Source organism: Maylandia zebra, linkage group LG3, assembly GCF_041146795.1.
Source record: "Maylandia zebra isolate NMK-2024a linkage group LG3, Mzebra_GT3a, whole genome shotgun sequence".
Classification (NCBI taxonomy): domain Eukaryota; kingdom Metazoa; phylum Chordata; class Actinopteri; order Cichliformes; family Cichlidae; genus Maylandia; species Maylandia zebra.
In genome coordinates, this window is record NC_135169.1 from 1,919,104 (window position 1) to 1,934,188 (window position 15,085).

Here is a 15,085-nt window from a genome sequence, read left to right on the forward strand (position 1 = left end):
ATTCTCTAAAATGTTATCCCTGTTACATTTTAGTCTTTGTTTCCTTAGGATACAGTAGTGTTTAGTAGTTGTATTCATTTTATGTGTTACCTAAGTTAAATTTCAATCCTTCATTCATATTTAATCTTTTGCTGTTGTAAAATCTTCTCTTAAATCATTTTCTCCCAAAACTACAAATGTTTTCAGAGCAGTTGCTCTTAAAATCTTCTCTTAAATAATTTTCTCCCAAAACTACAAATGTTTTCACAGCAGTTGCTCTTAAAACTTCCAAAATGAACTAAATCTGTCCACCAGCTTTGAAACGACACCTGCTGTGACTTTATGTCCAGAAAAAAGAAACTCAAGCTAAACTGGTTTTGGGCTGTACTTTCATATAATACCAGTTTGTACCTGAAGATGATGCAGTGAGTCAGTGTAACCTTTATTTAATTAGGCAAAGACCACATTCGTATTCACAGTGGCAGCAAAGAAATGTTGAAAGTTAAAAACAGCAGCACACATCAGGGCCAATTTAAAGATCATAAGGTGACTACTTTTACTTAATTCAAATTCCTTCAAATTTTGGCTCCTCCTTTCACTTTAGTGTATTTACTGTATCCTTGAAGTCCACATGTTGTTTTTTAATGAATTAATTTTGATCCACATGTTCTGCAGCTGTTTTCCTGTTGATTTGAAGTTTGTATTATGAAATCCTGACAATATTAGAGTGTTAGTTATATTTGATGTACTCTGTGTAAAGTTTGTCTTATTAAACAGTTTGGTGTGAAAATGAAGAAATGGTCTCAGAACAAGTAGTTTGAGCTCTGGTTTCCCATTCAAACTAATTTAACTGTTTTCAGTGGTACATGTGGAGGTTTATCAGAGGAGGCGACTTGGCTGTTCTCCACTCACACAGAACAGGGTTCCTGCAGCTCATTAAAAACTCTGAAATGATCTTCAAGGACCAAAATATTTGAATTTTCTCAAAAACGTGCTGTGGGCATGACGTTTTTAGAGAGTGTGTTTAAAACAATTAATAGCTTGAATTTTAATTTTATTTGGAGGAATAAGTGCCATTATATATCTAAAGATGATTTGGTTAAACCATACATTGAAGGCGGTGGAAACGCAATTGATTTTGATATAATGAATGGTGTTTTGAAACTTAAATGGTTAAAATCCTTCCTAAATAATCCACACTCCATTTGGTTTTTTATACCAAGTAAGGTCTTTAACACACTGGGGGGTATCGACTTTCTCCTAAAGTGTGACTTTGAAATTACTAAGCTACCTGCTAAACTCTGAATTCCATAAACAGGTCCTTCTTTATTGGAAAATGTTATTTAAACATAATTTCACTCCACATAATTGCCCAATTTGGAACAATAGATATATACTGATGAACAGAAAATCTATTTTTATTCAAGATTGGTTATCAAAAGGTGTTTGGGCAATTGCCCATTTTGTAGATGAGGAAGGACATGTTCTAGGACATCAAGATTTTTGCCAAAAGTTTAATATCCAATGTTCTAAAAGTAAATTTAATCGGGTTATAAAATCCATTCCATTGTCACTTAAAAACATATTGTAAATGATATAATATATTCTGACATCTCCCCCAAGTTAAGGCAATTATATATAAATGGTATTCGATTTTGTGATGTTAAATGCAACAATAAGTTTCTTAGATCTTCATTAAGGAGTCTTTATTCTCCAAATTTACTTAGACGTAATTACATATTAAAAGATTTCCAAAGGGAAGAAATTGAAAAAATAAGAACTGATTATATCACCTTCCCTATCCCTCCTAAAGGGAAAGAAGTCCAATTTAAAATCTTGAATAAAATTTACCCGGCAAATAGACTCCTTAGTGATAGATTCAAAATAGAAACGGGTAATTGTGTATTTTGTGAAACAGAAGAGGAGGATTTGGACCATCTATTCTTTTTGTGCAATTTTATACAAATATTTTGGTTGGATTTTCATACCTGGCTTTATTCCAGTGGGATTCAAATTACCCCATTTACCTTAAATATGATAATGTTTGGAGTGTTTTTGAAAGAAAAGAAAGCTAATTATGGTGTTAATGTGTTATTAATCTTGTGCAAGCATTTTATACATAAATGTCTCTTTTTTAAGACTAAACCAACACTGGCTCACTGGAAAAACGACTTAAACCTGTTGGTTAAATCTTTGACTTTAGTTAAAAAGAAAAAGGCTGCTTTTTTGTTTCCTTTATGGAAGATTTTGATTTAGTGAGTTAATAATTTGTTAAATTATGTGACCCCATCTTTATATTTTATTTTCACTATATATGAAAGTTGCTAATATGTAAGAAATGTCTATTCTCTGAATCTGTAATATATGGTGCATTTTGTTTGTATGTTTATATTACTAATAAAAAAAAAACCTTGTGAAGCTCGGTCACGTGACCGCGCAGAAACAAATCACAGCAGAGCCGGAAAAGGAGGCGGCGCAAAGTGTCTGTGCAGGAGAGGAGTCGAGCAGAGAGAGCTGCTTTTTCATGAAACGGGAGTAAAGTAGTGAACTTACAGGAACATATACCACTACCAACGTTTGGATCGATGTCTGCATCGATCTGCACACCCTTGTCTCCTGGATCGTAGCTGAGATCAGCGTGAACCACGTGGGTCTCTTCTCCGTCTCTGTGTTTCTTAAGACTTCCAGCTTCATCACGGAGTTTCTCTCGGTTTGTGGGCTCATCTAAAGGTAAGCACCGAGCTAACTTTAATGTGGGTTCCGTTTATGTTGAGTTTAGCTCTGTTGAGAATAATAGATTGCTTGGGATACACTGGAGTTAGACAGACTGTAGAGTTTGTGATTGCTTGCAACAATATGAAATGGCGGTTGCTAGGGGGTAAGAATACATATAGAAAAATAGTCTTGGAGTATGAACAAAAGGATGGGGTGCAGGCAGGGCTCTAGAGTGAGACCAAATTGGTCGCTAATGCGACCAAATTTTTCAATGGTGCGACTAAAAAAAATCTTTGGGCGCACCACAACAACAAAAAAAATCTCTGCAACTCTCCGTGTGGTCAACAACAGACACACGTTATGCCCCTATCGTGGACTAAACCAATCAGAGATAGTCAGGGGCGGGACCTCTCTGATTGGCCGTGGTCCAGTTGAAAGTGCAGGTGGAGAGAGGGAGGTGAGTAGTTTGAATAAAGCGATATCGAATCATTAAATCCTGAATTGACTTTTAAATATAACTGTGTTTTGCCAGATTCTCAGATTAAAGCTCACAAAACTATTTCAACATCCACCAAACATTAAGTGAGAGCAGGTACACGGATTCCACGCAAAGACGTAAACACACACCGACGCATCAGAATCAGCTTTGTCTCTTCGGCCAAAGGAGCTTGCAAAGAAAAGCGTCTGGACTCCTATAAGTTGCTTGAAGACGTCTCACCTCTCATCCGAGAAGCTTCTTCAGTTCTTTGTCTTTCTCGGCTTTCTCACCCTACAGCCCGCAGACGGACTGTCGGAGCTCAGCGATTCTGCTGTGTTGGGTCAGCTCTGTGTTTACGTCTCCAACCAAATTGACTGAGCCAGCAGCAAAAGACGCAGCAAACTAGCTTCACATTTGATAAATGTTATCATGACTGTTTCTGATAAAATGAAGAGTAGACTGATATATTAAATATTCCTTTATTGGGTGAGAAAATCATACCATGTCATAACTGCTTTAAGTCATACAGAATAGATATCAGAGCCTTAAACAGGCTGATTTCTGCTAAATGGGTCAAACTGGGCAAAAAGTATACAAACACATAACATCATTATAGAATATGATGTAACACTATAGATCAACTTACCTCAGAATATATAAAGCATATAAACAATTACAGCAATGCGATGCAACAAACGCAGCAGTACTACTAATCCACAATATTCAAAGCTTCATATAACTGAAACAAACATGGGCACTTATTTTCAGGTCCATTCTGCTGCTGATACATACTTTAGGTTTCTGAATATTCTAAACATCACACACACACTCCTTTGTGCCTTTTGCTTTCCCACGTGTGGGACTAATAAAGGTTATCTTATCTTATCTTTGCCCTGTCCAGATGTTTTCCATAAAGGAGAGTGGCTATACTAAAACCTATAGGTAAATGAATAACACAAACATAAACTAAATTCAATGTTAGTGCCGTCAAAGTCTGGGGTAAAACCCAGATGTGGCCATGTACAGCCAACATATATCAAACACTTCTGAGCTAAATTTTTACAACAGACTGATAGATCTTTCCTCTCTATCTATGCAGTGTACTGTACTCTTTACTATTGTAGGGCAATAGACCCATTTAAACAGTGTAAACCCTCTCAAAGGAATTTACAATCATCTTTACTTTGCCCACATCAGTGATTGGGGAAACCAAAACAATCACATTAAACACTGGAAGAACTACCTCATTCTTTAGGTGCTTCAGGCATATTTGAGGCCAATCAAAAATCCCTCAATGAAATGTGACGAACCCAAAATCTTACCTATACCTCCTCCCTCACAGAGAGAATTATTATGACCTTGTTTTCTGCTTGATCGTCACCTAAGGATTTACATCCCTGATAAGGAGAAGGAGTTGCACTGTGTGTTCAATGTCTCCCATTACAATGGCCTCACTGTGTTAACATTCCACATGCATGCAAACTGGTGACAGGAGTGCTCTTACTATAGGAAAGTGAGAAAGTGATATTACTTTAACTAATGTGATGTGATTAAATATGTGATTAATACATGAGAAGAAAAATCTGCCTCCACAACACCTACAGGCCAGTGGACACTCTTTCACTGATGAGGATGTACACATCCTGGACAGGGAGGAACGCCGGTTTGCGTGTGGAGTCGAGGAGGCCATTTACATGAGAAGGGAAAGACCATCTCTGAATCGAGGAGGGGGCCTAAGGGGACATCTTTCGCCATCTTACAATGCTGTGATTGCAGCCATTCTCCAACTCTCTGTGAATGGTATTCATAGCTATTGATCACTGGTCTTTGATCAGTGGTCATGAGAATTTACATAATTATGATGAAGGAACTGACCTCCCAGCCCATTGTTCCTTCAGTGGTTCTAGTTACTGTTTATAAGATTGGGGAAACCTGCAGTCAGCTGAGACTGAAGAAGTCACTTGGATGAGTGACGAAGCGTTTCTCCCACTGAAAATGCTACGTCCAGATGAACAGAATCAACTTTTTGAAATTTACTTACCTGGATGATTGAGCATGCATCAAGAAGAATTTAGAATGGATTACCTTGCTGAATCCTTTTAGACAAGGGACTTAGGACTTACTATCTAATCGAGTCCCACATAGATGTTCTCCAGTGCCCATTGTAATGTGGAGAAGCTCACTTGATGATTGTTTTCCAGCAACACTGTTGTATAGCACTTTTAGTTCCAATCATGCAGGCCTGCTTAAAGGAGAACAGATTCTCAAACATAATTCTCAGTGCACTCCTCAAAAAAAAAAAAAAAGTAAAGAAAAGAAAATACTAACAAATGTAAAGAATTTTAGGACTTGTCAAAGCATACTCTTCTCCTTAAACTGATAAATCAAACCAATACTTATTGACAGGTTCCACTGTATGTAGCCGCCAAATAATTCCCCAAACATTCATTCACCAGCCAGACACATTTCACACAACCCTAATGTCCTATTAGATAATAGGTTTATTCCCATGTAACCAGGTGTATGTCATGGTAAAGTCTCCCTCACACATTTGAATTTGAAGTTATTTATTTAAAAGAGACAGTGCAGTTTGACATAGTCCAAGTACAAAACATGAAACTGATTTGTAGCTATTGCTAATTTTCAACAATTGTCCCTTGTTGGGCTTACAATCAAAATAAATACATTTTACCATAAAACATACATTTTCATGAAGCCAAAATACATCGTAAATACAACTACAATTAATAGAAAATGAATAAAAATAAAATCATTAGTTAAAATGACTACATCTCTGATTTCCCTTTAACCAAACTTTAACCTTCAATGGAAAGGATCTGATGTCTGTAATCAATTTGATTTTGGTTGGATGGATATATATGTGTGTATATACAGTATAGGGAGTGCAGAATTATTAGGCAAGTTGTATTTTTGAGGAATAATTTTTATTATTGAACAACAACCATGTTCTCAATGAACCCAAAAAACTCATTAATATCAAAGCTGAATGGTTTTGGAAGTAGTTTTTAAGTTTGTTTTTAGTTTTAGCTATTTTAGGGGGATATCTATGTGTGCAGGTGACTATTACTGTGCATAATTATTAGGCAACTTAACAAAAAACAAATATATACCCATTTCAAATATTTATTTTTACCAGTGAAACCAATATAACATCTCCACATTCACAAATATACATTTCTGACATTCAAAAACAAAACAAAAACAAATCAGCGACCAATATAGCCACCTTTCTTTGCAAGGACACTCAAAAGCCTGCCATCCATGGATTCTGTCAGTGTTTTGATCTGTTCACCATCAACATTGTGTGCAGCAGCAACTACAGCCTCCCAGACACTGTTCAGAGAGGTGTACTGTTTTCCCTCCTTGTAAATCTCACATTTGATGATGGACCACAGGTTCTCAATGGGGTTCAGATCAGGTGAACAAGGAGGCCATGTCATTAGTTTTTCTTCTTTTATACCCTTTCTTGCCAGCCACGCTGTGGAGTACTTGGACGCGTGTGATGGAGCATTGTCCTGCATGGAAATCATGTTTTTCTTGAAGGATGCAGACTTCTTCCTGTACCACTGCTTGAAGAAGGTGTCTTCCAGAAACTGGCAGTAGGACTGGGAGTTGAGCTTGACTCCATCCTCAACCCGAAAAGGCCCACAAGCTCATCTTTGATGATACCAGCCCAAACCAGTACTCCACCTCCACCTTGCTGGCGTCTGAGTCGGACTGGAGCTCTCTGCCCTTTACCAATCCAGCCACGGGCCCATCCATCTGGCCCATCAAGACTCACTCTCATTTCATCAGTCCATAAAACCTTAGAAAAATCAGTCTCGAGATATTTCTTGGCCCAGTCTTGACATTTCAGCTTGTGTGTCTTGTTCAGTGGTGGTCGTCTTTCAGCCTTTCTCACCTTGGCCATGTCTCTGAGTATTGCACACCTTGTGCTTTTGGGCACTCCAGTGATGTTGCAGCTCTGAAATATGGCCAAAGTTTTCCACACGCTTCTTGCGACCCTGTTGACTATTTTGATTGAAACACTTGATTGTTCGATGATCACGCTTCAGAAGCTTTGCAGTTTTGAGACTGCTGCATCCCTCTGCAAGATATCGCACTATTTTTGACTTTTCTGAGCCTGTCAAGTCCTTCTTCTGACCCATTTTGCCAAAGGAAAGGATGTTGCCTAATAATTATGCACACCTGATATAGGGTGTTGATGTCATTAGACCACACCCCTTCTCATTACAGAGATGCACATCACCTAATATGCTTAATTGGTAGTAGGCTTTCGAGCCTATACAGCTTGGAGTAAGACAACATGCATGAAGAGGATGATGTGGACAAAATACTCATTTGCCTAATAATTCTGCACTCTGTGTGTGTGTGTGTGTGTGTGTGTGTGTGTGTGTGTGTGTGTGTGTATATATATATATACATATATATATATATATATATATATATATATATATATATATATATATATATATATATATATATATATATATATATATATATATATATATATATATATATTTATTAGGGGTGCAACGATACACAAAATTCACGGTTCGGTTCGGTTCGATACTTTGGTGTCACGGTTCGATATTTTTTCGATACAAAAAAATGTTCATGCATTTTTAATTTGTCATTTATTAAAATTATAAATATATATTTTAACTCAAAAGTACAGTTTTTAAATTTAACCCTAACCATTGTGCGTGTTTTTTATTTTGACGGCGAATGCGCACCTGCGGACCACTTATGTGCAGCCCTGGTTATTTAGCTTGTCATATCGCAGCCACAGAAATTCTTTTGTCCATGAAACCATAAAGCTGCACTTTCTTTTTGCCTTATAGTCTGATTTGTCATAACTTCTCCGTTTTGTGGTAAGCTTTTCTTTGGCTGTCACTTCTTCACCCTGACCTGTCTTATTTGGCTCAGCAGAACTAAAATATATATCTGTCTGTGAAGGTTCTCAGTCATCCAGGTCATCGTAGTCAAATATAAATCCTGCTGCTTTTACACACGCACTCACATAAGCTCAGCGATTCTCTGCGCGATCAACCTCTCACATGTTTAAGCTGCGGGAGATTTCACTTGTCATGTTTGCATAGTAAGCTACCAATTAATAAGACGATGTCAGAGGAATTGGTGCGCAAATTATCATCACTCACAGATCAGTGCTGTCGCTCTCTATACACAGTTCGCACGATTGCAAAGTGAAAGCAAAAAAACAAGCGCAAATTCAAACGCGATTTCAATATGTCACATATTGACAGTGGCTCACCGATGCCAATGACATAATTACCCAGCTACATTTCCGAAAGAATGCAAAAGCATTGACATATATTTTTCCTTCCTACAATAGCCCGACGGGCAGGGCAGAGATAGATTTTGGTACCCCGACTGAAAAAATCGCTAGCCCCGGGACGTTGGGCTAGCGATATTGCAAGCCCTGTATCTGATTGAGGAATCACTCATCTTTGGAAAAGAGAGTTTATTACAGAGAAATGTCTCTTTCCAAAATAAAAGCTATACTATACGCTTCTTCTGGGCTATATTCTCAGCAGCATATTAAACAGCTGTCTAAATGACTCGGCTAAAGTTAGTAGCATGCTTGCTTGTTTTTTTTCTGCTTCCACTTGTCTTTGCACTAGGATGATGTCGGCGTAAGTGTGCAGTCATATTCGTTGTGTTCCCACTAGTGCTTTCAGGTTAATCTCGTTGAAATGACCTTAACGCCACAACACGGCAAATCTCCGTTAACGAGCTACCGCCGATCGCCCCGTGCATGGGGCTAGACGGCCAACACGTTAACGAGCTAACTGCGCTAACACACTAGTTCCCACCCATGTAATTGAGCATTGCATGGCACATCCAACATACTGTTTTACTTTAGTCCATGACTCGCTTACCTTCAGGGTCATACGTCACATGAAAACCAAAATAATTCCAAACGCCAGATCTGAATGAGGGTGGAGGAGGTCCATGTTACAAGGAGAGCTTAACTTCTGTCTCGCTAGCTTGCCCTGCGCTCTTCCTTCTGACGATGCTGTCTGTGTTGAGCGCTCAGTGAATCTGCGTTCGACTACTCCGCCTAGGCTGCACTGTTGACCCTAGGCGGAATAGTCGAACGCAGATTCACTGAGCGCTCAACACAGACAGCATCGTCAGAAGGAAAGTTGATAAAATAAATTACAAATTTTGTATTGTTCGATACATATGCGTACTGAACCAAAAGCACTGTATCGAACGGTTCAATATCGATACAATATCGATCGATACGAATATCGTTGCACCCCTTATATATATATATATATATATATATATATATATATATATATATATATATATATATCGCTGTCAAAATAAAATATATACACATATATACAGCTGAGTAACAGGAGGAGAAGAGTCTGGTGGTGCAGCAGAGGAATAATTTCAGCCATTTGGACTCAGCTCAGCCACTACAGAGGAAACAATGACTTCAACACAAAAGGTGAGAAAAACATCACAGTTACACTGTTATTCAAACTGTGTGTACAGCCGGTCGGTTTTTCAAAACCCGTTAACAGCAGCTTTGTCTTTTCCATCCTGGGCTCCTCCATATATACAGAATCTACATTCAGAACCAAAAACCAGAGAAGTTAAAAGAAAATAAAAAGATCATATTTTCTCTAAACACATTGAAACAACATTATCATCAGTTGAACTTTTTTCTGAAGTAAAAGAGTTTCTCTACTCGTCAATATTTCTTCAATAATTTCATTTTCATTACAACTCTCATTGTAGCACATCATTGTAATGTGATACTGTCACCAGAAGGTGGTGGAAACACACCAACAATGTGTTTGTTCTCACTTTAAATTCCACCAATGGAGGGAGTTTCAGTTTGTTCCACGACTGCATTTCACTCACGGCCTCTGTTTGTATCTCTGTCACTGCAGGACCAACATGGAGCGAGAAGTCAGCGCTCTCAGGAGGCCGACAAACCTCACAGAAGAAAAGGAGAGAAAACCTACAGCTGTGATGAGTGTGGGAAGGATTTTACCCGGGCTGAACACTTAAAACGACACCAAATCATCCACAGTGCAGTTAAACCTTACAGCTGTGAGTTGTGTGGAAAGTGTTTTACCCAGGCTGGAAACTTAAAAACACACCAACTCATCCACAGTGGATTTAAAGCGTACAACTGTGACCTGTGTGGAAAGTCTTTTACCCTGGCTCAAAGCCTAAAAAAACACCAAGTCATCCACAGTGGAGTTAGACCTTACAGCTGTGAGTTGTGTGGAAAGTCTTTTACCCAGGCTGGACACTTAAAAACGCACCAATTCATCCACAGTGGAGTTAGAGCATACAGCTGTGACCTGTGTGGAAAGTCTTTTACCCAGGCTGGAAACTTAAAAACACACCAACTCATCCACAGTGGATTTAAAGCGTACAACTGTGACCTGTGTGGAAAATCTTTTACCCTGGCTCAAAGCCTAAAAACACACCAACTCATCCACAGTGGATTTAAACCGTACAGCTGTGACTTGTGTGGAAAGTCTTTTACCCTGGCTGGACACTTAAAAACTCACCAACTCATCCACAGTGGATTTAAAGCGTACAACTGTGACCTGTGTGGAAAGTCTTTTACCCTGGCTCAAAGCCTAAAAAAACACCAAGTCATCCACAGTGGAGTTAAACCTTACAGCTGTTACTTGTGTGGAAAATCTTTTACCCAGGCTGGAGACTTAAAAACTCACCAACTCATCCACAGTGGATTTAAAGCGTACAACTGTGACCTGTGTGGAAAGTCTTTTACCCTGGCTGGACACTTAAAAACTCACCAACTCATCCACAGTGGATTTAAAGCGTACAACTGTGACCTGTGTGGAAAGTCTTTTACCCTGGCTCAAAGCCTAAAAAAACACCAAGTCATCCACAGTGGAGTTAAAGCTTACAGTTGTGACTTGTGTGGAAAGTCTTTTACCCAGGCTGGACACTTAAAAACTCATCAAGTCATCCACAGTGGAGTTAAGCCTTACAGTTGTGACTTGTGTGGGAAGTCTTTTACCCAGGCTGGAGACTTAAAAACTCACCAAATCATCCACAGTGGAGTTAAAGCGTACAGTTGTGACTTGTGTGGAAAGTCTTTTACCCTGGCTCGAAGCCTAAAAACACACCAAGTCATCCATAGTGGAGTTAAACCTTACAGCTGTGAGTCTTGTGGAAAGTCTTTTACCCTGGCGCAAACCTTAAAAAGACACCAAGTCATCCACATTGGAGTTAAACCTTACAGCTGTGACTTGTGTGGAAAGTCTTTTGCCCAGGCTGCACACTTAAAAAAACACCAACTCATCCACAGTGGAGTTAAAGCACACAACTGTGAGTTGTGTGGTAAGGCTTTTGCTCTAAATAGCGACTTACAGAGGCATCTAGTTACCCACTCTGGAATTAAGGCGTACAGCTGCGACTTTTGTGGAAAATGTTTCAGCGACATACGGTACCGAAATATTCACGTACGGATTCACACTGGAAATGATGTTTACTGCTGTGATCAGTGTGGGAAACTGTTTGCAACAGGTGCAAAGTTACGACGACATATGATTAGCCACACTGAGGAGAGACCATATAAATGTGACCTGTGTGAGAAGACTTTTAAAGCTCCACTTCAGCTGAATAAACACCAACAGATCCACACAAGAAAGTAACTCTACAAGTGCAGTTACTGTGAGGTATGTATTTAGTTTTTTTGTCTTGTAATTTTAACCTGATTGTTTGGAACAAGTCTGATCAGTAAACTTATGGAGTTATACTGAATGAACTGTTTGGAAAAATGAAGAATAATTTTCACTCAGTAAGCTGAGTGTTGTAATGTAAACAGTAAAATGTAATTGGACGTTGGCAGAGATGCTTTTTATTTCAGGCAACGTTCAGGATAAAAATGTTGAAGGAATTCCCCAACTTACAATGTCTTTGTTTAGATGTGGAGCAAAGCACATGAATCCATTTCTCAACCCTGTCGTCACTGTGGTGGTGGGAAAGAGTTTCTCTGTGATCTTTGTGGAAAAACTTCCAATCATCAACGGGACCAAAAACCACATCAACGTAGCCACACTGGAGACAAAATGAACTACTGCAAAGAATGTGGGAGAGGCTTCCACACACCAAGTACATTAAAATACATGAACTCTTCCACAGTGGGGTCAAAAAGCACATCTGTGACCAGTGTGGGTCATCCTTCACCACTGGAAATGAGCTCAATGAAAAAGCATAAGGGAATCCACACTGGAGAGACACCATACAAGTGCAGACACTGTGACAAAAGCTGGTCACAATCAGGTCATCGTAACAAACATGAACGTACACACATGGAAGTGAACTTCAGCTGTGACCAGTGTGACAAAAGCTTCAGGAATCTCAGTTCATACTCCGAACACAAACAATCCCACACTGTAAATAAATTGTTTCACTGTTACCAATGTGCAAAAGCCTTCACTTCATTATCTGCTCTGTGCAAACATCAGCCTGATCATGCAGGACTGAAATCACTGGATGTTAATAGGAAAATTGTGCTTAGTAGTCAGTATAATCTTTCAATGATACAAGTTTGCATATGGTAGAATGCTGCATGTAATCATTTGTGTGTAGAAGTATATAGTTGGTGGCATATTGAAAGAATGTCTCATCCTAGGAGGTCTGTAACATTCTAGGGTGTTCACCAGTGTTGGTCAAGTTACTTGAAAAAAGTAATCAGTAACTAATTACTGATTACTTCCCCCCAAAAAGTAATCCCGTTACTTTACTGATTACTTATTTTCAAAAGTAATTAATTACTTAGTTACTTTTTAAAAACACGATTTACAACCTGAAGAGGTGATGAAGCGATAGATCTTTCAGCCCAATTCTACTTTTTCTACATAATCCATCATACAAAATGTAATCAAATGGAAAAGTCTCATTTTTTTTAACTTGTTTTATCATTTTTAATCTTTTAACTTTATGCATCAAGCAAAAATTTAATTATATGCAACATTCTCTGACTGGAATAAATTAGTTTCACATTTAAACCTATTTTCTACACATTCCAGCACATAAAATAAAATATTTTTTGTGTTTACACTCACTCTTTCAAATAGATGCAAGTAAAAAACAGCAGAAAATAAATAAAGTCAAAGACTCAGCGGTCCTGTTGCTCTATTTTCACCTGTAAAGCAGGACTGAGGTAGGCGGAGGTTTACCCTGATGCAGGTGTGCCGCGGTCAGTTGAAGAATCCACGAGTTACTCTGTGAATTTCCCATTACGTCTTGGTGCTTGCTTGGAACTTTAGGGGTTTTTTTCGCTGTAAAAAGAAGTTTTCTTCCCACGCACGATGGACGCTAATGTTTTTGTCCCTTTTTATGGAATCAAACTCAAAGTAAGGTCAGTACTTCCACGCACGAAAAAAGTAATCAGATTACAGTTACAAGTAACGCGTTACAAGTAACGCGTTACTGCCCATCTCTGGTGTTCACCCCCACATCCTAGGAGCATGAGAGAGGTCGTACCTTCTCTTATTGTTTTACGGTAGGATTAACGTTGCTACAGTATGTCAGTTTTAGTTTAAGTGCTTTTTTACATATAGATGAACTGTTGAATTTTCCAGACCAGCAGGTTAAGGGAAGTCGTTTATGGGGCCACACTCTGACCCCACACACACACACACACACACACACACACACACACACACACACACACACACACACACACCTCCACATTCCAATGTAAGGAACAAACGCTCCCTGAAGTATAAATAAAGACCAGGGCAGTTTCTCAGTGCGAGCCTCAGTGCTGGAGGCTGCCCTTGCTAGCAAGAAGTTCTGTGTGTTTTTCTTCTCTGAGTCTTTATTGAAGAAGTGTTTTAGAGTATATTTCTTAACACTGGATCACAATGAATCTGAAGAGAGAGAAAGATCCTCTTCTGGTTTCAGGGTCAGACTTAAAAACCTTGAGATCAGGCTCCACAGAGTTCAGATGGAATCTCCTGTAAAGAGTGTCAGCTGATGCCAAACTTGGATCTGATGAGGTAGCTCTGATTTCTGGAGCTGCAGTGAATAATCCTGAATGTTACATTTAGGAAGCGGCATGTATAGATATGTATATCAAGTTTATTATTTTTCCTTTTAGGGATTTTAATTCTTCCTTCATATTTAATCTTTTGCTGAGGTAAAATCTAATCTTAAATCATTTTCTCCCAAAACTGCAAATATTTTCACAGCAGTTGCTCTTAAATCCTCCAAAATGAACTAAATCTGTCCACCAGCTTTGAAACAACACCTGCTGTGACTTTATGTCCAGAAAAAAGAAACTCAAGCTAAACTGGTTTTGGGCTGTACTTTCATATAATGCCAGTTTGTACCAGAACATGAAGCAGTGAGTCAGTGTAACATTTATTTAATTAGGCAAAGACCACATTCATATTCACAGTGGCAGCAAAGAAATGTTGAAAGTTAAAAACAGCAGCACACATCAGGGCCATTTTAAAGATCACAGGTGACTACTTTTACTTAATTCAAATTCCTTCACATTTTTTCCTCCTTTCACTTTAGTGTATTTACTGTATCCTTGAAGTCCACATGTTGTTTTTTAATGAATTCATTTTGATCCACATGTTCTGCAGCTGTTTTCCTGTTGATTTGAAGTTTGTATTATGAAATCCTGATCATGTTAAAGCGTTAGTTATATTTGATGAACTCTGTAACGTTTGTCTTATTAAACAGTGTAACTGCTCCTGAAGGTTTTTCATGTTCGAAGTAGAATGAAGGGCCATGCTCCAACTGATGTTCAGCCAGTATTTTAATCTTCTTTTCACCAGCAAACACCGTGAAAAACTGGTGAAATGATCAATGAAAAACACGGATATTACATCAGGAGAACAA

General features: G+C 38.5%; 1 protein-coding gene across 4 annotated transcripts in view; it reads left to right on the forward strand.

The window, feature by feature from the left end:
- Positions 1-14,023, forward strand: part of LOC112430922 (uncharacterized) — a 50,683-nt gene extending 36,660 nt beyond the window's left edge. For 2 of the 4 annotated variants that reach the window (XM_076878409.1, XM_076878419.1), the window contains 3 exons: positions 9,575-9,680; positions 10,129-11,901; positions 12,151-14,023. In XM_076878409.1, the coding sequence (XP_076734524.1) occupies positions 9,663-9,680; positions 10,129-11,877 (1,767 nt within the window). In that variant the 5' untranslated portion in view covers positions 9,575-9,662 and the 3' untranslated portion in view covers positions 11,878-11,901; positions 12,151-14,023. Of the gene's footprint in view, positions 1-2,444; positions 2,710-9,574; positions 9,681-10,128; positions 11,902-12,150 lie in introns of those variants that run through there. The other 2 variants (XM_076878421.1, XM_076878416.1) reach the window with 2 other exon arrangements.
- The last annotated feature ends 1,062 nt before the right edge of the window (positions 14,024-15,085 follow it).